The sequence below is a fragment of the Eumetopias jubatus genome, unplaced genomic scaffold, assembly GCF_037043125.1.
Source record: "Eumetopias jubatus isolate StellerSeaLion01/CBP00866 unplaced genomic scaffold, mEumJub1_p1.0 scaffold_3, whole genome shotgun sequence".
NCBI lineage: Eukaryota > Metazoa > Chordata > Mammalia > Carnivora > Otariidae > Eumetopias > Eumetopias jubatus.
In genome coordinates, this window is record NW_028274809.1 from 69,182,441 (window position 1) to 69,206,975 (window position 24,535).

The 24,535-nt window shown below is 39.6% G+C and overlaps 1 protein-coding gene across 4 annotated transcripts in view; it reads right to left on the reverse strand.

The window, feature by feature from the left end:
* The window catches only part of GCA (grancalcin), a 48,161-nt gene that overhangs the window by 17,889 nt on the left and 5,737 nt on the right, over positions 1 to 24,535 (reverse strand). For 3 of the 4 annotated variants that reach the window (XM_028113142.2, XM_028113141.2, XM_028113140.2), the window contains one exon: positions 5,654 to 5,818. In XM_028113142.2, coding sequence (XP_027968943.1) covers positions 5,654 to 5,797 — 144 coding nt within the window. In that variant the 5' untranslated portion in view covers positions 5,798 to 5,818. Of the gene's footprint in view, positions 1 to 5,653; positions 5,819 to 7,679; positions 7,838 to 24,535 lie in introns of those variants that run through there. The other variant, XM_028113139.2, reaches the window with a different exon arrangement.

Below are 24,535 nucleotides of genomic sequence, written 5' to 3' on the forward strand. Positions count from 1 at the left end.
TTAAAATGAAGCAAATCAATCCTATGTGGTCCGATGATAATTTCTGTTCAAACAGGAGCTTCTTTTGCAACATTTCACAGAAAAGTCCACTTAGCACATAGAGGACCTTTCTCTGGATTCTGAATATTCAAAGACAAAGAAGGGACCCTGAAGAGTATGGAAATTCTTTTGTAGAGAAAGAACAAAGATTATAGAGGAAGCAAAGTTGAAAAGTAGTAGGTTCAAAAGACCCAGAAAAAGTCATTATAAATTTGAGTTAAGGAATATAAATAGTATTTTAGTCTTTGTTAACCCTTTTGAATGAGTGAAACGAAGAAACACATCTCACTGTTTTCTCTCCCACAAAATAAAAAAAAAGCTTTAAACTCCATGCATCAAATTTCTACATGCTTATTTATCTGCAAGGTCCATGCTTCCTTCCCCACACTGCTTTGCACTGCTACAAGGTAGAATGCAGTCTGTCTGTGTCTTGTACTTCAGAACTGAATGTGTAATCTTCCTATGAAAAACCAAGATTATTATTTTACCAAAGTTCAGAATTAAATGCTATAAAACTCAGGACATTTTCCATTACATTCATCAAAAGGTCCCAATGCAGGGGTGCCTGGGTGGCTCAGTCCATTGAGCATGGGACTCTTGTTTCCCCCTTTGATCATAATCTCGGGATCCTGGGATTGAGCCCCAAGGGCGGTTCCACACTCAGCTAGGAGTCTGCTTGAGAGTCTCTCCCTTTCCCTCTGTCCCTCCCCCACTTTCTCACTCTCCCTGTCTCTCAAAAATGAATAAATCTTTTTAAAAAATTGGATATTTATTCATCATAGATTTTTTGCATTAATTTTTTAATATGGGGTTAAAACATTATTTATCACAATTATTAAATTTTTTAAGCCCCCTTCAATTTAAAGGTGAGTCTCTCATTTGCCTTACCCTAGCTGGACCTTAAGCCACTTAGCAATACAACAGCAAGTTAGAGGACCTGGCAATGGAGAAGGAAAATAACTGTGAGAGAAAAAGACTTTTATTTCTCTAACTAAATATATGCGAGGCTCATTGCTTTATTTGAACAGTTTCTGTTTTTCAAACTATATGAAGCTAATTTACACATACGAAATTCCAAACTTAAATTGGGTTTGGGTACATCACACAGAAGAAAAACTAGGAAGTAGAGTGAGGGCAGATGTGAAGTCGGGCAGGGGGCATGCTTCTGAGGACTTCACAAGGCATGGGGAATGTGAGTGGCTCACTGCCTGAAAGCAGGAAGTGAGATGGGACATTCTACTCAGGACAAGGGGCAAAACAAAACAAAATATACTACAGACTGTTGCCTGATGATACCACTTCTGAGAAGTAGAAGGCTTAGGAAAGCAGGACTAAAATGCTAAGCTAAGCTACCCCCCTGTTTGCTGATGGGATCTGCAATACCACTGCCAGGTAGGTGGTGTATTTCATGAACTGTCATGCAATCAGATTCTGGACACAATCAAGATGGGGACAATCACAAAACCACTAGATAAGGAAGAATGACCAATGCTACTTTGTACAGACAGTTAAGGAAAGCCTCACTGAGGCTGATAAAGTGAATTCACCTGTAACTGAATCACTGATAGGTGAATTTCCTTATAGGGTGAACTGACTTATTCATTCATAAAGTGAATTTCGAGGAAGATCTGAAGGAAGTAAAGGAGCAAGCTATGCAGATATCTAAGGGAAGAGTGTTCTAGGCCTGAGTTGTCCAATACAGTGGCCACTAGCCATATATTCCACTGTGCACTGAAACATGGCTAGTCTGATCTGAGATGTTCTGTAAGTGTAAAATACACACCAGATTTCCAAGACTTAGTAACAACAAAAATGTACAACACCCTATTAATAAGTTTTATATTGATTACATATTGCTATATTAGTATTGCTGATATATTGGGTTAAATAAAATATATTATTAATTTCATTTTTGTTTTTACTTTTTAAAATGTACTAACAGAGGCTTCAAAACTACATATGCGGCTTATGTTTGTGGCTCTTGTTATGTTTATTTTGGACAGTGTTGTTCTAGGCAAAGAAAACAAGCATAAAGATCAGAGAATGCTCTCTCAGTGTCGCCATAATCTTCGTCTGTTTACCTTTAGCACTTCTTTCCTGGTACCATTATCATTCCCTGTGTGTCTGTCTCCCTTACTAGGCAGAACTCTTCTAAGTCAGGATCTGAGTTTCACTCATCTTTGCATCCCCAAGCCCTAGCACAGTACATAATACAAAGCAGGTTGGTTGTCTGGTGGAATGAAGACAATTACCACTGGTTCTTCGTTCAACTATAGCCATTTCTGACAGTTTGTGGCCAGGTCCATTTACTATTTCAAAAGGCTGAAAATATTACAACCTCGCATTCAAGTGTCGATTAAATTTAAAAAATCTAAAATCTAATTAATGAGTGAAATTCTATTTTACATGAGCTTTTTCAGTATTCTGCAGGTCCGAAAAACAACCTGAACAGCTTTTCTACAGTTATTACCACCAGAAAGCACTCTCTTAGTATACTATACTACCTCATACTCATATTTCATACATTTTATGAAAACATGTTACCTTAACTGACTAACAAGTAATGTCTTCCTAAATTATATGCAGAAAATGCAAGTGATCTTTTTGGATCTCCTTACTGCAGTTTGAGCTAATGATAATGACCAACTCTATAAACCCTAACCAAAAAATGAGCATTAGTGGTAGAAAACTACATTTTCTAATTGAATAAGAGCTTTAGTTATTAGTTAGATAACTAACAAAAAATTAGTTGCCATTGGTTAGGTTAACTAATAGACAGCAAGATTTTGAAATGATACCCAAGTTCAAGTTCTCTTTGTTCAGTTATTAAACCTTAATCTCCACTTATTCATTTATAATAAAAGGGTACATCCATCCTGCCTACCTCAGAGAGCTACTGTGTGAAAAAGCAGAAGCAGTATGCACACTCAAGTTAAACTTGTTGGTATTATTGACATGCATGTGTGTGTATGTGTGTGTGTGTGCGTGCGTGTGTATGTGTATTTGCAAAGGTACAAACCAGAATTTCCCCTAATCAACTGATGATTGAATCATTACTGTTCAAAAAATGTTGTCCAATAAAAAGGAACACTGTAGAAACCTTTAACTGGACATTTCTCATAGAACATCATTAATTATGAGACCTAAAAAAAAATACAGATGCAGAGGTGAGTTCAGTAAACTCACCTGATTCCTTAAAGCTAGGCAAAATTCAACATACAAAAGAATTGCTTAAATATTTAAACTAAACATTGAAGATGAGACAGTTTATGCATCCATTTTTTCATTTTACATTTTTTTATTTTATTATGTTATGTTAATCACCATACATCATTAGTTTTTGATGTAGTGCTTCATGATTCATTGTTTGCATATAACACCCAGTGCTCCATTCAGTAGGTGCCCTCTTTAATACCTATCACCAGGCTAACCCATCCCCCCACCCCCCTCCCCTCTAGAACCCTCAGTTTGTTTCTCAGGGTCCATAGTTTCTCATGGTTCATCTCCCCCTCCGATTTCCCCCCCTTCACTTACCATCTAATACATTTACTGAATGATTAATATATTCCTAGTGCTTACTTGATAAGGGAGAAAATGACAAGGGCCATGTCCTCATGGAGTTTTGCTATTCAAAAGCACAAAACTAGGGGTGCCTGGGTGGGGCAATCGGTTAAGCATGCCACTGTTGGTTTCAGCTGATGTCATGATCTCAGGGTCATTAGATCAAGCGCCCCCACCCCCATCAGGTTCTGCACTTAACGCGAAGACTGCTTGAGATTCTCTCTCTCTCTCCTTCCCCCTCTGCCCCCTCCCCACCTAAAATAAATAAATCTTCAAAAGCACAAAACTATGAAAAATTTAAGGCAAGTATCAAGTAGTACAAACATGCAAATTATTGTTCACAACTGTAAGACTGAAAGAGTTCAGAAGTCAAATAAAAGTCTCTAAATATATATGCCCAGTTCCTATGTTTTAAGTTGTAATTTTGTAAAATAGATTATATAGTCAGTATAGAAAACAGATTTATTCCCAGCATCACACTACTTGAGTTCTTTGCAGATAAGAACGGTATCATGTAACAGTTAGCCCTGCATTTAGCTGCAAAAAATAGAAAATACTATCAAAGAGATTTAAACCAGTAAGGGTTTATTGTTTTAAGTCTGAGGGTAGGCAGAACAGTACTGTATGGCAACTTCACAATGCCATCACTCTCTTTACATTTTTCTATGTATCCCATCCAAAGTCCTTTATCTCAAGTTGTTGACTCAAGGTACCAAGATCGCTGCTGCACTTCCATACCTCAAGTTCCCTTTCCAGACAGGAAGAATTAAGGAGCAAAAAGGGCCAACACCAGTTGCCAGGAAGGTTTTTCTCATTTAGGAAAGGAAAGCATCCTAAAGAAATTACACCTACATTGCAATGGCCAGTCCTGTGGCACACGGCTACCTTTACAAGATTCAAAGGTGTCCAGGATGGTATTAGGGTTTTTCCAACTCCTACCACAGAAGGGAAAAAAGGGTTGTGAATGGAATTGGGGACACCAAAATAAAGTATCCACCATATATTATAATTCTGTGTATATCCTCTATTTCTAGCCAAGCATATGGGATCTAGTGAACACTCAGATGAGTGAATAATAAATGAAAATTGCTATCAAAGTTCTGTGAAATTCTCACTATGCCGTAAGTTTTTCTTGGTGAGTCTAAAAGTAAAGAGATACAGACTGTGACTAAGACTCAAGTGTGAATCTGTCTCTTCTCACTAGTCTGATATTTGAACCTCCATTCTGATCTGTTTTCTTTACCCTTTCCTGACTGGTTTACATCAAGTCTCTCCCAGAACCATTCACAATTTAAAAATCTCCTTTTTGATACTCTGTCCCAGCTTCTTCAAGGAGACTAACATGTAGATCACGTAGATCTCTTTTCCCCCATCCTCTTTGACTCAGTCGTCATGCACCACAGTTTCCAGTCTTAGTGAAATGAACAATGTGTCAGGCATCACACTAACAGACTTCTAAAAATGAAATAATTGGGGCGCCTGGGTGGCTCAGTCGATTAAGTGTCTGCCTTCAGTTCAGGTCATGATCTCGGGGTCCTAGGATCAAGAGCCCCGTGTTGGGCTCCCTGCTCAGTGGGGAGTCTGCTTTTCCCTCCGCCCCTTGCCCTGCTCATGCATTCTCTCTCTCTCAAATAAATAAATAAAATCTTTTAAAATAAGTAAATAAATCTTTTTAAAAATTAAAAAAAAATAATGATGACTACCCTCAACTCTGATCTCAAGAGAAAAATTAGTCTAGATAAGTTTAAAATATAAATTTCATATACATTTAAAATGACACACTAAGTAATAGAGTTGACATTTCTTTTATTTTTTTTTTGAAGATTTTATTTATTTATTTAATTGACAGAGAGAGAGACAGCGAGAGAGGGAACACAAGCAGGGGGTGTGAGAGAGGGAGAAGCAGGCTTCCCGCCAAGCAGGGAGCCCGATGTGCGGCTCCATCCCAGGACCCTGGGATCATGACCTGAGCCAAAGGCAGCAGAGTTGACATTTCTTTTAAACAGCAATCCTTTCAAAAACTGATGTTTGTGCCATATATTTAACATCTCACCTGTCCAGCAATAGCAGTGAAGTATGTCCACATGGGGTCTCCCGCTGAGGAATAACTATCAGAATATGCTGGGTATCCACCACGCAGCAGGTTTGGCCCTGTTCCTGGCACTGGCTGTCCCATTTGCATCTGCATTCCTGGCATCTGACCACAAAAATTTCCAAACTGTAAGAGTGAAAAAGGATAAGGTTACTAATACAAGTATTACCTGTTATCCACCAAAATTGGCTTAAAGGAAAATATTTATGAGGAGTCCACTGAAAAGCAAGAATAAAAAGAATTACTAAAAGCAACCGAATTCACTTTCACAAATGCTGCTAGCTACAAAATGCTAGATGTCCTGCATTAGGACATAATTCAGTTAACACGTTATCCAACATTAAAAGAAGTGTAACAGAAAAAAGAACTTTCTAGCCTCTGAGAACTTAATCTAACAGATGAACATAAAACACACTTTTTAAGTGTTTACCACCATCACCAAAATAAACAAAAAGCAAAAAAATTTCACCTACAGTCAAACTAAGAAGTAGTATACTTCAGATACATACTTAGAATACATGGTAAATACAATGAAACTGTGAACTAGTCATGGGAAACTGTATAGAATGCAAACATCCTCTCCATCAGAAAATATTTATTTTTAAAAAAGCAAGACACCAATAAACTGATCAAGTGATTAATTCCAACAAGTCTTCAAAACTAGTAAGAAAAACAATAAGAATACCAACAAAAATAATACACAGCTAATATTTACTGAGAGTTTTTTATAGCCCAGGTACTAAGTACTTTCCATTATGCGCTTTGATTTTCCAAAAACTTTATGAGGTATGAAACTACTATGGCCTTTTTGTCATTGAGAACCTAAAACTTCACGAGGTTTCCTAAATTGGCTAAGGTCAAATAACTAGTAAGAAGGAGACCATGGTTCAAATGCAGGTATTCTGATGTTTGTTTCCTACTATGGCTATGGCTTCTCTCTACTTTTTTCACTTTGGAACTTGGTATACATTTTTAATACCTTAGAAAGGCATTTTACTGAGCATTTTTATGAGTCTGGAAGAGAAAGTAGTATCAAGATTGTTTGTTATTCCATATTGAACAAAAATCTTGACCTGCATCCTTGAAGGATGATTTCTGCCAGAAGGCAAAAAGAAAAAAAAAAAAGAATTCTAAATTGGGGGGGAGGGGGGAACAAGGAGTCAAAAGGTCGGATACTACCAGTAGTATCAGAGCTGTGTGCGGCTGGATGTATAGGGCAAACGTATGGAGGAAGTGTTGGAGCTCCAAAAAATGCACTTCAAACTCCAGGAAATACACAACTAGATTATGAAGCAATGAAGTACAAGTAAACAGTAAATGTTAAAACAACATAATGGATTAAAAACAAACCAAAAAAGATGGGATTTTTTTTTAAAGTTGCTTCTTTTAAAAGAAAAGACCATCAAAAGAGACCCAAAAAGGCAACCTCAGTAATTAAAGTATATAACCACAAATTACAAACTTCCAACTCTCAAAGGAGACTAAGGATAAACAGTTATGTAAGAAAGAGTAACCTAATCTTTCCCACCTCCCAAAAAAGTCTAGAACAGATTGCCCTTGGTAGAACAGTAAAAATTAAGAGACATTTGGCATATCTTAATTTATCCATAAGCAACTTAAAGGACAGAAAACAAGAAGTGGCCAAAAATTCAGAAAGAGGACGCTAGCAAAACCGAGGAAGGTGGGGGTCGACCACAAAATATTACTGGAACAAGAAAAGGGCGCTTTTGTTCCTCCAATCCAGGAAGAAAATTTCCAAAATCACAGCACCATCCTTGCCTCACAAGGACTCGCCTAAAGGCGCCCCCAGGGACGAGGAAAACCTGTGTTTCCCTGCTCAACCCGGGCCCCAGGTTCCGACACCGCGCGGTGCCTCAGCCCCGCGGAGTACCGGAGACTGGTCAAACCAAGCGGAGGGAGGGGGCGGACCCCGCACGCGGGCACCGCCCGCGGGGGCGGAGGCGGCGGAGAAACTGCCCGGACTCACTGCTCCTCCGTGTCCCGGGTAGGCCATGACGACCCGAGCAGGCGTCCCCCGTCACCCTTCTACTCAGCGTCAGCCCTACTGGGGAAAGCCGAAGCTGCAGGTGCAGGGCAGACGCAGACGCAGGTGAGGCTTAAAGACGCGCTTGCAGTGTGGTTTACTTCCCTGAGACCGCCCTTTCCCGGAGTCCAACCCCGCCCTGCTCGGTTCCGATTGGTTGAGCTCCGCCCTTCGGGGGCCCAGGCGGGCTCCTTCCCGGAGTCTAGTCCCACCCATCTCATCTCTGATTGGCTTCACGCACCCAGCCCCCTTTTGTTCGGTTCCTATTGGCTCGCTCAGGTCTCGCGCTCTCTCCTCACTAAACTGCAGAAGGCTTTGCTCCGAGAACTTTCACTTTTTTTTGGCTAGGCTCTCCAGGCTGAAGTTTGCTCTCTTCCGAGAATCCCCAAACCCGTCAGTCCATGACTTCTTTTAGTCTATTCCTCCATTCTTTTGAGCTGGACTTCCAAATCTACATCTGTGAATTGCAAAACTTTCAATTACTCGCATTTATTTTTGCGTAGTGTTGATGTCACAACACCAAAACTTTGAAGCCTTTATCTCTGCCCCAAGGGGAGTGTTTCTGAGCTAAAACCCACTTGATGCGAAACTTTACCAAAAGGTTATTTGTAGTTTGGTGGATAAATGGCGAATAGAGTTGCCAGAGTTAGCAAATAAAAATACAGGATGTCCAGGTAAATTCCATTTTCAAATAAACAATGATTTTTTTAAATGTACGTATGTCCCAAATACCATACGAGACATACGCTTACTGTAAAAAAATTATTCACTGTTTATACATTAACATACAGGATAGCCTGTATATTTTCTGACAACTCTACCAATGACTCACTCTTAGGATGTGCCTCCTAATTATATCCACTGATGGGAACAGCTTGGTTTTTATCACTTGGTGAAAAGTTAAAGTTACTTTAATTTTTTAAATAATAACGATTGACAGTTCTGCTTTTCTCTGCAACTCAGATGAATTTTGTAGCTCTGGCTTTAAAAGGACAGGATGCACATATACATACACCAAACAACAGGGCAGATGTAGCTTTAGCTTAAAAACAAAGAAAAAGAGCAGAATGATATTATCTCTGAAGAATATGACAACCGCTAAAATGTTTCTTAAAAATAAGGATGTGGGGAGAAAAAGCGTTAGCTGTCTATTAGCAGAGGAAAACCACCTTGCAAAGCTGAGTAATAATTGCCCAGCTACACTATAGAGAAGGAACATGTACCTTGTGAAACTTAATTTTATCAGGAAGAGGCAGAGAGAAAGGAAGATTGCTAACGTACAGGCCGCTCTTGAGAAAGTGTGTGTTAGTTCCTCTAACACAATAAGAAATAATTTAGGCAATAAGGTTAGATTATTGGAATAAATAGAGGGAAACGATAAAACCTACTTGATAAGAGGAAAGACATATGACTGTTAAAGCGTCAAGTGATAATGCACTACAAAGCAAAACAAATTGTTACAAGGTTTTATTCTAATTGAGAAATGCTCAGAAAGCATTGAGTGTTTTATATTTACAGTGTTAGTCTAAATCTCTGGTCAGAATTTTTGTTCCTTTTTTTTCATAATAATAGTCTTACATTTGTATTGCATTTATGTATGTTGGGGATCAAGTCTCCATGATTCTCTTGCATTTCTACACACATAGTTTCAAAGATAGGGATAGTATTTCCCTCAAGGGCAGAGAAATTTGTTGCAGGATAACAAAGATAATCTGTCCCTCCAAGGCAAAGTTTGGGTTGGTTTGTTAGCATGACAGTCCTAAATTTGGACTTCTCCATTCTGATCCAAACCCTGGCTGCTTGTGCAGCACCTGCCTTGAAGCTCCAGTTCAACCTGGGGACACCTGGGAGCAAGAAGAATCTATGAGAGCCTGAATGTCACGCTGCCTGTGGTGCTATGAGTAATAAAACCCTTTGTCTCTGACAGAGGAATCTTATGCATCTGTCAACTTCTATGAAACTGTGGCAGGCTACCTGTTAGCTTACAAGTGGAATAAAATATCAGATCCCTCACAGTTCTTGGCAGTGTATCTCCTTCTTAGAGAAAGAACTTCCTAGGGAAATTCCTAGTGAAAGGCAGAAGAAGATGCCATTCCAAAATATGCCACTTTGGCATAAGGATTATTTTGAATTGAAGGCAATTGAGAAGAAGCAGATAAAAGAAAAATCTCTCTGTTCTCCCTGTATTTGTCTAAAAGCAGGACATAAATTTACAAAAGTGTCCTTCTCCCTCCCTACCAGGAAGGACCAAGATTATTCCTCTGAGACAACTTTAGACCCTCAAAAATGAAGAAGATACAGACTTAAATCTGCATAACAAATCTTACTCTTGTTTAGGGGCACCTGGGTGGCTCAGTCGTTAAGCGTCTGCCTTCCGCTCAGGTCTTGATCCCAGAGTCCTGGGATGGAGCCCTGCAAAGGGGCTCCCTGCTCCTCAGGAAACCTGCTTCTCCCTCTCCCACTCCCCCTGCTTGTGTTCCCTCTCTCGCTGTGTCTTTCTCTGTCAAATAAATAAATAAAGTCTTAAAAAAAAAAAAAATCTTACACTTGTTTACACTGCTTTTCCTGGTACCTCCCCACAACTAGCCTCCCCTCCCCTTTCTTCCTTTTCTCTTTAGCTGAAGATGGTATCTAAGTTAGAAGCACCTCTGAGAGTTATTCATTTATCCCTGGATATCTCCCATGTATACATGAGGATATACGTCAATAAACGTCTGGGTTTAGTCTCTTGTTAATCTATTTTTTATTACAAGGGTCTCAGCCAAGAACTCAGAAAGGTAAAGGTAGAATTGCTTTACCTCTTGTACAGTACTGTGTACAATGTACCATGAGATACAAAGAGGTCTTTTAACACCACCATCTGCAGCATCTTTCTCTAAACCTTGTATTTCAAATTATAAATTTTCTAATATAGGAATTTAAAAATTCACTTGAGCCCAGAGCTTTTTTTTAAGTAATAGTAATGAAAATTTGTTAGTATTATATGACCAGTATCATTTTATGAAAATTTATAAAGCATTTTATAAAAAACCAATTTGAAATTATGCACTTTTGTTTCAGAAAACACTCCACTATTCTATAAAAATAGCTACTTATAGAGTGAACGCTGTGTAACAAGGCACTGTGTGCTATGAGGGGCCATTCCTCAAAACAACCTCATCGGGTATATGCTCTTAGTATCACCATTTCATACATGTGAAAAGTAAGGTGAAGAATTGTGTATCACTTATCCCCAGTTGTGCAGTTAGTAGCAAAGCTGAGATTAGAACCCAGGCAGCTTGGCTGTGGAATGAGTCTCTTTAACAATGCATTTTCCCCTCCCTGCCCATTCCCAACCACAGCATTTCAAAACATAGTAAAAATGATTTACACTATAGGAGGAAATTGTTTAAAGAGCAGAAAAATGGCACACCAAGAACTAGACAAATAGACAAGAAAATGCATTGTTTTGACTAAAATTAGCCAATCACATTACTTTTCTTACACAGACATGTTTTCTAGTGCATGTTAAGCTTTCATGATTATGTCTACCTATGGTATTTCTTCCATATTTTGGTGACCTTTGGTCTTATCATAAATTTAGATATTCAATTAACCAGTACATTTTCTAGTACACTATAAACACTGAATTATTTATGTTTTCCTTTCCTATCTGTTGCTACCCCATTTGCTTTTCCTCTATATAGAAGGTGGGTTGGGGGTGAGTGAGGGATGGAGGAGACAAGGACACGGGAGTCAGTAAAATTTTACTGCTCCTCAGCAAACTTCAGTTCCAGAGCCAGAGGGTACTTAACTCATAGAAATTATTTATATGCTAAATTCTAAAACAAGACATACCAGCTAATGAAAAACAACATTGGGGTGCCTAGGTGGCTCAGTTGGTTAAGCATCTGCCTTTGGCTCCGGTCATGATCCTGGGGTCCTGGGATCAAGCCCCACATCAGGCTCTTTGCTTAGCGGGGCACCTGTTTTTTTCCTCTCCCTCTGCCACTCCTCCTGCTTGTGCTCTCTCTCTCTCTCTCTCTGTCAAATAAACAGATACAATCTTTAAGAAAAGAAAAAGAAAAACAACATTAATGGAGCTCATTTTATTTTTTAAAATTTTTTATAAGATTTTATTTACTTGAGAGAGAGCATGAGCAGGGGGAGCAGCAGAGGGAGAAGAAGAAGCAGACTCCCCTTTGAGCCGGGAGCCCGATGTGGGGCTCCATCCCAGGACCCTGGGATCATGACCTGAGCCAAAGGCAGATGCTTAACCCACTGAGCCACCCAGGCGCCCCATGGAGCTTATTTTATATCATTAAGAAACTTAGCCTGATTCATTTATTAAAAGACAATTTATTGAACATCTATAATGTAGCACTAGTTCAGATGGGGGAAAAAAATACACCAAGGTTGTGGGAATGTTTTTGCTCTTCTGGACACTCACATTCTAGCAGGGAGAACAAACAACAATACGCAAAGACAATAAATAAAGTAGATGGTATGTTAGGAGATGAAAAATGCTCCAGAATGAAAGGAAAATGAAAGCAAGGGTGGGGGAGTAAGATGATGATATGGGACATAAGGGCAGAAGAAAAATTATTAAATTTCCTTACTATTTACAGCCCATTGACAAGTCCTTGAAACAAGCAGAGTGACATTCCTCTAGGGACTCAACTGCCTGGATGCTGACACTTTGCTAAGGGCAAAAGGCAATCTTACCCCAACCCCCAGGACCCTGTAAGTCTACTTTAACATATAAAAATTCCTTTGGAAACTCCCTTTATCCCTACCTTCCAAGATACATGTTGGCAGCCATCCCCAATCATATGACCCACTGATATACATCTGAAGGGTCTCATGACTAAGATTTTGTTAGACAGTAATAAATGACTTTTTCCCAACAACAGGTAGCCGCCTCAAGGTCCTAGAAACCTTGTTTCCAAAGTTCCTTAGAGATTTACGCTATCCCTAACCCCCACCCAACTTGAAAGTATATCATGGGCCGCTCCTCATGACCCCAGTGCAGCTCTTCCTGCCCACGGGTCCTGTCCCCATGCTTTCATAAAACCACCTTTTTGTACCAAAGACGTCTCAAGAATTCTTTCTTGGCTGTCAGCTCTGGACCTCACCAACATTCCAAAACTACATCATTTGGTGACCACGGGGGGACTCCTCTCACCCTAGAGAGCTTTCTTTCTGTTCTCACCTTCACTTAATAAACTATCACTTCACCCTTTGGTGTCCACGAGCTTCATTCTTTGACTCCACGAGCCAAGAACCCTGCAAGCCTGGAATGGTGACAGAGCAAGGTTGCAGTATGAAATGAGATGCTCAAGTAGCCTCAATAAGAAGGGGAGCGTTATGCTGCTCAAAAAAAAAAAAAGAAAGTGAGGTTTAAGCAAAGACTCGGCATGAGTAGGTTAGACATGTAGAAAGAATGTTCCAGGCAGAATTTGAAGGCAGAAGCCTCCTGACCTGTTAAGAGAACAGCAAGAAGGCTGGTAAGTCTGGCATGGATTGAACCAGAGGGAAAATCCAAGAGTGGTTACAAAGCAGGGGCATTGGGGCAGATCACCCTAGGCCTTTATTGGCCATCGTAAAGACTTTATACTCTGGGTGAGATTAGAAGCCACTGAGGGTTTGGAACTTTAGTCGTACATAATATAACTTAATTTGTAAAAGATCACTCTTTCATCTGTGTTGACAATAGACTGAAGGGGGTTAGCATAGAAGCAAGGAGACCTGATAGCAATCTGTTGGTAATTTAGAGACGGTCGTGTTCACCAGGGTATAACAGTTGAGATGGTGAGAATAGTGAAATTATTTTCTGTTTTTAAGAGATAGCCCTCAAGATTTACTGATATTTTAGATTTGCCCTTCAATGACATGGTGACAAATACTTTCTCCTTGACCAAACTCTAGCCAGGTTCTTCTGAGCCCTCTTCTTGACTAGGCCTTAATCCTGGCCTGTAAAGAATTGAACAAACACTAACACATTTTGATGGCTCAAGGCTGTATCCCTAGGATGACTCCTCATTCTTGCTGTGTCTTCTGAGTACATGGTGGAGAGACAGAGGAAGCAAGTTCTCTGTTGTCTCTTCTTATAAGGACATTAATGCCATAATGAGGGTCACACCTTCCTAACCTCACCTAAACCTAATTACCATCCAATGTCTCCTATCTCCAAATACCATCACACTGGGGGGTAGCGCTTCAACAAACACATTTTAGGGGGACACAGTTCAATCTATAGCACACAAAATCTGAAAGGTGAAGAAGAGAAGACAGTTATCACATCCACTGTTGTGTCGTCACCTTGGATCTGCTCTAGAATTTATCTATTTTATGCTAAAATGTATTCAGATAGATTTCATGCCATGGTTTTGACTGATATACATGCAATAATTATCATACTTTTTCCAGAAATTATTGTGTCTTTATGGAATAATGTGTTTTATGGAATAATGAAGGCTCTATATGTGTTATTAGTATAAGGCATAAAAACTTGATAGTATAAAATGAAGCTATCCATTAATAATTTTATTATAAGTCTAAAACTGTTACAACTGCCTAAGGGTTGGTTAATGCCTACTAGTGAGGACACAGAAAAGTAATAAGCTTCACAAATAAGACAGAAGTAAATATTATTTGCCATTTATCACTGAGCCCAGCCACTTGACAAACTGACCTTATTCAGCTAAGCTTTCAACAACACAGTTTTTTTTTTGTTTTGTTTCTAATTCTGGTGATATTAAGTACTCTCTCGGCAGAAGCACAAACTCAAAAGCAATTTAAAAAACAATAATGCGGGCGCCTGGGTGGCTCAGATGGTTAAGCATCTGCCTTCGGCTCAGGTCATGGTCCCAGGGTCCTGGGATCGAGTCCCACATCGGGCTTCCTGCTCCTTGGGAGCCTGCTTCTCCCTCTGCTTCTCTGTCTCTCTCCCTCTCTCTCTCCGTCTCTCATGAATAAATAAATAAAATCTTAAAAAAAAAAAAAACAATAATGCATATACAAAAATTGTCAACAGGGCTCTTCAGAGAGGTGAAGAATGGTAGTTTCTGAATATATGCTTCCTCACTTGGATCATTAAGTCCTATTAAGCAATTTGGATTCAACGCAAACTTCTTCAGAAATTCTATACATACATATAATGTTGACCACACCATGTGTCCACAACAAATGCTCAGTAAAAACTCCAACAGTGATTAATAGCCCCCATAAAATAATTTGTTATTCAGGCAATGTTAAATCCAGGTTTCATCCTTGTGAATATCAATTGGACTCCACATTAATAACATGGGATCATACACTCACAAAACTAACTTTCTAGAAAGATAAAAATGAAGTAATGTTGATTGAATACTTACTTTAGCTATCCCTTTCATTAGTAACTTGCTCACATACAACGTGAATTAAGCTACGGTGGTCCTGTTACAACCAAAAATACTTTAATCAAAAACATAAAAGTGGGGGTGCCTGGGTGGCTCAGTTGGTTAAACCATTGACTCTTGATTTCGGCTCAGGTCATGATCCCAGGGTTGCAAGATCAAGCCCGTGGTCGTGCTCAATGCTGGGCATAGAACCTGCTTAAGATTCTCTCTCTCTCTCTCTCTGCCCCTCCCTCCACCTCCGTCTCTAAAAAATAATAGATAAATGAAGTGCAGAATGGAACACATGGACTCTGCTTAAAAACCTACTTTAAAAAAATATAAAAATAAAAGTGGCCCAGTGCTTAAACAGATTATGGACTGGCTAAAAGCTGAGATCATCCCATTTCTACACTAATCCTTAGGTGTTTTGCATATGTATGAAGATAAGATTGCCCCTATCCCTCATCAATGTATAAAACTATTGGTAGGAATAAGACCTGGTAATAGAAATTTTAAAAATTAAAATCTATTTATTTATATAGCACATGATGCTTTTCAGAGTTATTTTGCACATTATCATATTTGAGCTTCCCCCAAATCTTATGACATTAGTAGCCCCAATTATATTTTAAGAGGAAACTAAGATAATAATAAGTTGTATTGTGGAGGTAGACACACATCAAAACAGTTGCAAAATATTTTTAAAACAAAACATGACCTGATTAATTCATGTTTGAAAAATGACAACCTACAGTGTTCACATAGTTTTGAATGAGTGAATGAATAATGAAGTCCCATGCTTAGAGATTTTGAAGTTGCTCAAAGCAAGAATTAAGCTGTATAGCACATTATTATTGCTTGGGCTATCCTAAATTAAAAACTGAACTGAATAAAAAGAAAAAAGTTTGGTACTCTCCCTGTACGTTCCCTGATGATTGGAATTATAATATATACTAATATCAGTGAGGACCCATGATCGGTGTTGGTGCCAGGCACAAACTGGGTGAATGTAAGGAGCCCAGTTAATGCCCCTCCAAGATCTGCTCTATTTAACCTACCTCAGACACTTGCTTTGCTCTCCAACCTTTATCCAAAAAACTCAGTTGCTGCCATATCCATCAGAAAACAGCAGATGGCACACTCAAACATAGTAATTGAGGAACTCTAATAAAAGTCACCATTTACAAAGGTGTTAACGTAGTTAACAGGCAGCAATAAAGCGTGATATAGCATTTCAGTGCAAGCTACAAGGAGGATCCATTACTGCCCTTAGGATGAGAGGGCAAGGCAAAGAAACAGTGTTGAAACCTACAGACAGTAACCGTATGCAGAAGGTCATCTGACACATGACCTTTAGTAGAGGGATACACGATGATGAACTGCACAGAAGGGAGCTGAGGGAACAAATACTCTAACCTCACTCTTTTCCCTGCCTCTGATCTCCTGTCAGTGCTTCCACTGGCTGATCTCAGTCTGAAGCCAGAGGGAAAGAACGTTCATGGATGCGTCCCAGGCCACAGTGGAAAGTAGAGGGGAAGAGAGCATGGATCTTTAGGAGCAAGTGGGAAATATCACATACATTGAAGAAAAAGAAATCCCACAATTTACACTTACAATCCTGCCAAAACTTAACAACTCTTTTTTCTTTTTCTTTTTTTAAAGATTTTATTTATTTGAGAGCGAGAGTGCGCGCTAGCACAAGCAGGGGGAGCGGCAGGCAGAAGGAGAGGGAGAAGCAGGCTCCCCCCTGAGCAGGGAGCCCAACGCGGGGGCTCCATCCCAGGACCCTGAGATCATGACCGGAGCTGAAGGCAGACGCTTAACCGACTGAGCCATCCAGGTGCCCCAGCAACTTTTCAATTAGAGACTCAACCCATTTAATTTTTAAAGGTACGACAAAAATCCAGGTAAACTGCATACAGTAAATATTTATAGAATAATTATATTGAATGGCAAATTAAATCCAAAGAGTTGATTAAACAAATAGGCTATATAGAAGTGTTGGGGGTGACGGTGGGGGGCAGAGAGAGAGAGAACAGGAACCTAGGTTTTTCTTCAGCCACCACGATTCCGGTAAAGGAGAATGTAACCTAGCAACAGAAGCTTTACACAATGGTTTGCTCATAAATTGTTGAAAATGGTAGTTAGTGATATCAGAAAGCATAATTAAATGAAAAGAAGTTACCAAAAGGGCTGAATGGGGACACAGAGAGCAAATATCTAGGTAGATGGGTAAGAAAATGGTTCTTTAAACTCAAATTCTGATACAAATATCTTTCTGCACATTTTCTTAAATAAATATGCATACAAAATAAAAGCTGTTTAGAAGGAAACAAAACTCATTTCTGCTGGAAAAGCATGTGCCTAAAATAGATATTTTCCAGTATAAATTTGAAAAAAGTAATTATGATCCCAACCTTTCAGGAAAACATTTATCTTCAAGCTTCTGACTGTGTTATAGTTTCCAATAATGAAAAAAAAAAAAAACCCAGCTGATATTTAGATCAATTTTGACATTTCTTCTTGATTGATATTTGGTAACATTTATATATATAAAACTATCAGCTGATCACATCATATAGATAATAAATTAATATCAATGTCAGAGTTAGGATGATTTATCTTTATTACTACTGATTTCATTCATTCACACACACATTCTGAGTTCAAGAGAATGTGTTAATTGGTGTATTTACTTTAGTTTCTTATTTTCTCTCTTCCTGATGCTCTGTCATCCAGGGCGTCTCTGACTACAGAGAAACTGGCCCTCCCAGGACTAGCCAATTCTCGGAGATAACAAATGACTCACCTTTCATATGTAAACTAGGCAATCCACAGCTCCTGCTGTGAACTACCTCCTCTCTGGCTCTTACACCCCAAAAGACAGTGTTCCTCCACACTAATCTCCCCAGGGCCAGGTACAGGCAGCTGGGGATAACCTCTATGCCCTAGAGCCCTCTAAAATTATTCAAACTAGTCCATTCTAACTCTGCTTATCCTACCTTGCCTTGCCTTTCCCATAGAAACCACAATAAAGGCTCTGCCCATGCTTTCCCCTTGTTCCTGCTGCCTTCTGGTGTTTATCTATGGGATCCCGCAGGGTGTGGTATGCCCCCTCCTCTTAGAAATTGTAATAAACTACTTTATCAATGGCAATCATCTCTGATATGTTGGCCTCACCATACTGGAAAAATAAGAAAATGAACATGTTAAAATAGTTGGTTCTAGCCATTATTGTCTATGCTAACTCTTGAAGGAACTGTGCAATAAGTATTTTGGAGATTTATAATTGACTCCAAGCTCATCTGCTGGCTGTGTGACATTGGGCAATGTAATAGTTCTATGAATCTTGGTTTCTCCTTTGTTAAATGGGGATAGTCCCTACTAGAAGGTCAATGAGCCCTTGATGTTTTTCTCGGCTTTTGTAAAATATAATACTTTAAGTTTTTACTAAATTATAGCTATGGTTTTATCTTCCCATGGGAAATACAGATTACCTATCTTTTCTGTTATCTGTCAAAAATCTATATTGTTCATAGTTGCAATTGTACTTACTTGACACCAGCCAAATCAGTTCTGACAGTTACTTACTATTTGATAGTAAAACCCCCACAAGAGGGCGGCAGAGGCAACACAATGATAGGCAGGTAGCTCACAACAGCCTGAGGAAGGAGCAAGGGAGGGCTTCCCCTTTCTGAGTACCTTCCTGAGAAGGGCGACATAGGGCTGAACGTCTAGGGCTCAGCCTGTGCTGCTTTGTGCGTGCTGGCTCCTCACAGGAGTCACTTTGTCATCAAAGTTCCAGGGAACATGATGAGCCACAGACAGTTCTTGACTGTTCCCAGAGAACCTGGGTCAGCTTTTGGAATTCATTTTGTGAAGAAGCTCAGGTTTTCTCTACAATTCATCATGGTATTCAACAAATAGTAAATGTTAATATTACTCTTAATTCCAAATCAACATACGGCACATTTATGTGCACATAACCAGTCTATTCCTGAGAAACAAAACATTTCTAAAAAGTATTAAATCAAATATTATTCACAATCCATGCTTGTAGCCTTATTTACCTTTATCCATCTACTAAAATAATAAATCCTTCATCTTGAAAATATTTTTTAAGTAGATCATTGGTAGTAATAAAATAATTTGGACCACTCTATATTTAAAAAAACAATTCTCACATAGTACAATATGTCCCTTTTGAAGCTTTTACTGCATTTGAGGGAGAACGAATCAACACATTGAAAGCCAACTGCACTAAATAAGTTCTAAAATTTTGTATCAGTCCTAAAGGTTGGGAAGGGCTGTGTAAGCTCCCCTTAGGCTGTGTACCCTCAACACAGGTATGTGTTACAGGCAGGCAAATGCACATTCTAATTAGGAATTTAGAGGAGAAAAGATTAAATTATTTTAGCAGGAATCAAGAAATACTTTACAAAAGGATTTTTAAAATATTTTTAAAAATAAACTTAACTATAATTACAAATTATATATATAATTATAAATTTTAGTATCATTTTACTTTTTTAAAAGGTGGTATAATTTGCAGCCCGAGTAAATCATTTATTCATTTACTGACTTTGCGCAAGCATTCTTTCATTTACAACGAGTACAGAAGTCCCTTCCCCTCCATCAACAATATGGTATACTGTTTCCAGAACTTGCCTAACTCTGCTAATATTTGGTCCTACAAAAAATTGTTAGGGTAAAGGCAGCTGCCCAGCCTGCATTCGTATTTTTTGCTTGTTGGGAAACAGTTTAAGAAGGCTCTGGTAAAATATTTGTTATTTTTAAAGAATTCTTTATACATCATGATCTGATATTTCAGCACAGAGATTTTCAAATGCTTTTCCAAATATATGAAAAAATATGGATTTTTTTGTCATGACAGTTTTATTTATTTTTTTAAAATTTAGTCAGGGCCCTGGGGTGATAAGAGATTAGCCACTGTCATATCCAAAATGATGCATTTATTCAGGGCAAAAGTTAATTTTCCTAGTCTTCCTCAGAAGAAATTGCCTCAGGGATACCAGAAAGACTTGAGGTAATGTCAATTTAAAATACTTTTCCTGGGTGCCTGGGTGGCTCAGTCAGTTAAATGTCCGACTCTTGGTTTTGGTTCAGGTCATGACCTCAGGGTTCTGAGATGGAGCCCTGTACTGGGCTCCGGGCTCAGCGTGCAGTCTACTTGTCCCTCTCCCTCTGCTCTTCCCTCCATGTTCTCTCTCTCTTACTCTCTCAAATAAATAAATAAATAAAATCTTAAAACACTTCTACTGAAACTTGATTCCTTGGGCCAGAGGAAAGTCCCTACTGTGATAAGGACCACTTGATGGTACAAGCAGATCTTCATGTACTGTTTCCAGGCATCACCACCAGACTCCCTGCCACCACCAGTGTGCTTTTCTCCTCCAAGTGCACCTCCCACCTCAGTCCCAAAGTATAAAACTTAGAAAAGTTGATCTGCTCTCTTTGGTAGGGGTGGGGCCCGGAGCCTCGCCCACTGAGCCTCTCTCCAGCCCCCTCTAAGGTATCACTATGTCATATTAAATTTCCTTGAACTACAGTTTGAATATTGGTCACCAAAGGTATGACAGACTTGCAATAAAAGTGGCTACCCAATGGAGCTTTATTGCGTGTGAAACTTGGATTTCCTGATAATCTTCCTAATTTCCCTCTTCATGCTGGGAAAAAGTGTTACCTGCTTGCTCTCTTCTTGTCCCAGACGCACCGAAGAACTGAAGACCTGAGACCAGAACGGGGAGACAGAGCTTACACCTTATACTTATCTACTGATAAGTATAGTACACTTGATTCAAGAGTGAGTAGGCCACTGCCAGAGTAAGGGTGGCAATGGCCCCAGAAGCTCTGGCTGCATCCTTTTAAGCCTGCTTTGCGTACATGTAAATTTAGCTTTGATTGACATTTTTGTTTGACAGCTGGTGGTTATTTAACATTTTGGCCTCTGCGCATGCACCTACCCATGATGCATTCGGTTATAACTGTATTTATTTACATATTGCATATTTATGGACTTGTAATGAGTTTTGCTGTGATCTTGAAGAGGTACTTAAGGGCAAGTTGCGACCCTTGTGTCCATGGCTCTCAGACGTCCCCTTGTGGCTTTTGAGTCAGCTCTGTGGCTAAGCCTTTTCTGTTCTGTTAGGCCTTAGAGGTTGCTCTGAAGGTGTTACTGTTAACCCTTGGGGGTGGCTCCCAGGGGTGGCCAGCCCCTACTTTATTCCTCCTTGCTCATGTCTAACTAACTGCCTAACAAAGTATAAGAAATTCTAGTTGCTTATCACAAGGAAGATAGTTTTTCAAATGATATAGGGATTCCTACATCTGTCCCTCATTCTCTTTGCTGAACCAACAGGTTGGAGAACTACCAAAAGTCTAGGTAACTGTTAGATATAAGATAAGCAAAAATTCTTCTAAAGTCACTCAGATTCAGATTTTCTGCCCTTGTTACCTTTCTCAAGTTTACAGACATTAGATGACCTTTTTATTTTTTAAATTTTTTTATTTTTAAGAAGATTTTATTTATTTATTTGAGAGAGATAGTGTGAGAGAGAGAGAGAGCAAGCATGAGTGGGGAGGAGAGGGAGAAGCAGGCTCCCCACTGAGCAGGGAACCCGATGTGGGACTCCATCCCGGGACCCTGGGATCATGACCTGAGCTGAAGGCACATGCTTAACCGACTGTGCCACCCAGGTGCCCAAGATGACCTTTTTAGTTGAATTTATATATGATCCTTTTTTTCCAAATATCTGCTGGAGATTGACATCCTGAAATGTTCATAGTACTACTGCCATGAAGGAATACATTTTCTGTGATGCATAATAGGTTCCATTTGTTCTAAGCAAATATCTGACAATGTCCAGGTCAATGGATTTGGTAGCTGTGTTACAAACTACAACATCTCTCATAATAAATTACTGAAAATATATGTTCATTTATATCATGGCTTTAGCTAAACTGAATATGAATGATTTAGGAATACATATACAAAACACAAAAAAATGAGTTTTTCATATTCTCCTGGTTAGACCAGGAAACTATTTACCTACTCACTAAAATTTATAACCCCCAAATCATTACTTTTGATGCTTTCTTGGTCATTGGTGGATCTGTGCAGAGCAGTGAAAAATTTGAGCTGCCCAATGGGCATGTTCCCAGCTGAGGTCAAACAAAGTGAAGCTCTGCCTTCTTGTTTCAGCTCTCAAACTGTAAACAAGTGTCCTTTTTGTGGTATATTTAGTGCCAATTTTTTGCATTTTGGGGCTTTTTGTCAGTGATTTCACTGTTTAAAATGCCTCCGAGCATAGTCCTGAAGTGTTATGTGGTGTTTCTAAGCACAGGAAAATCGTGATGTGTCTCACAGAGAAAATGTGTGTTAGATAAGCTTCACTCAGGTATGAGTTTATAGTGCTGTTAACTCTGAGTTCAATGTTAATGAATCAACAATATATATTAATTTAGGTGTCTTTAAACAGAAAAACACACAAAAAACAAGGTTACATATTGATTAGTTTTAGAAATGTTGTGACCAGAGCGTGATCTCATTCCTTATGTCTCCGGGAGCAGGGTTCACTAATTCAGTACAACTTTATAGTACATAACTACCATGAATAATGAACCTGGGCTGCACTCTCAGCTGGCCCTAACCCCTCGTTCTCACCTCTGGCCGGAGAGTGGAATCACAAGTGGAACTGAAAGGGAAAATAACTGATCCTAATAACTGATCCTAAGTTCCAATCGTGGAGATTTGGATGCAATGGATTTGGATGCAATGGACAATTATATACATCTTTCCATGTGGTTCTAATACACAGCTAGCTGGGCTTGAGAACAATTTTTGTAGCTGTCAGCTTTGGAACTTCCCACTGGCGGCGCTTACCAAGGGCAATGTGTGTGCTCTCTTACGGTGAGCAGCCTGAAAACATCTTTTTCCAGACCTCCTTGGGTCATCTTTGTATTTTCATATTCAAATAAAATGCTTTAAGCTCCTATGACAAACAATGGTTTAAGCTCCTTTACCATTAAATGTCATAATTGTTTAATGTTTGAGTAGATATCACTTTATTTTAGGGGAGGAGGACACAACCCAGTTCTGGCCAATGAGATAGATGAGAAATTCTGCTGGGGGACTCCCGGAATCTTTTCTTCCTTCACTGTTCAGAGGAAGCAAATGGGAGAAACCCACCTCCACAACATGTTTTAACTGAAGCTGTAGGTAGAAATAATGGTTGTTGCTATTGTAGCCATTTTGCAACCATGAGAGAAAAGCCAAGAAAATTACAGGACACATCCTAGAGTTCTGACACAATGAACACACTGACTCTTCTTGTTGTGGGAGAAAAAGCAATGCCTCTGGCTGAGCCACATTTAGTCAGGCATTCTTTATCTTGCGGCTGAAAGCATGCCTACTGAGATGACCCTGTCCATCCTGCATTGTTAAGTCTGGTGCTATTCCTAAGATGTCTGAGGATTCCTAGAGGGCTTATGCTCTCATTGTCACCCTTGGATGGAATTCTCGAACCACATTCCCTGTCTCACTTCCAACAGCGACACTTTCTATGCGGCTCCGCTCCACCACGTGGGGCCACCAGCTCTCCTTTATTAACCAAAGCACCACCACACAAAGCTGTTATATGTGGCGCACTTTTAAGAACGACCTGGGACCAAGAAGGGTCAATACATCAAGTGCAACACAGGAATGAACTTCTTGGGCGCCTGGGTGGCTCAGTCGTTAAGCGTCTGCCTTCGGCTCAGGTCATGATCCCAGCATCCTGGGATGGAACCCTGCATCAGGCTCCCTGCTCAGCAGGAAGCCTGCTTCTCCCTTTCCCACTCCCCCAGCTTGCGTTCCTGCTCTCGCTGTGTCTCTGTCAAATAAATAAATAAAGTCTTTAAAAAGAAAAAGAAAATGAACCTGTTATTCAATATTAGGCATTGCTGCCCAAATATCCTTGCCATCCCTGCTGTAGGGAAATCTTCCACAGGCTCTTTCTCCCCATGGCATGTCAACATGATCTCCGATGGAGATCTCTTCCTTGGCGATCTCTTCCTCACAGTTGAGACCATCTCAGTTCACTCTCTGTTGAAGGGATATTGAATGCGCACATGCGTATACCCATATTTACACCATAAAATATTGGTAGGAAATACACTTAAAATATTAATAATGCCTATCTCTGGGTGATAGGATTACAAGTAATTAATATAATCTTCTTCAGTATTTGTGTTATTTCCACCCCCCCCCCAAATTTTCTATGGTGAACACGAACTGTTTCTTAAATAGGACTTTACTTTTATTAAAATATTCAATTCAAGGGGTGCCTGGGTGGCTCAGTCAGTTAAGCATCTGCCTTCAGCTCAGGTCATGATCTCAGGGTCCTGGGATCGAGTCCCGCATTAGGCTCTTTGCTCAGTGGG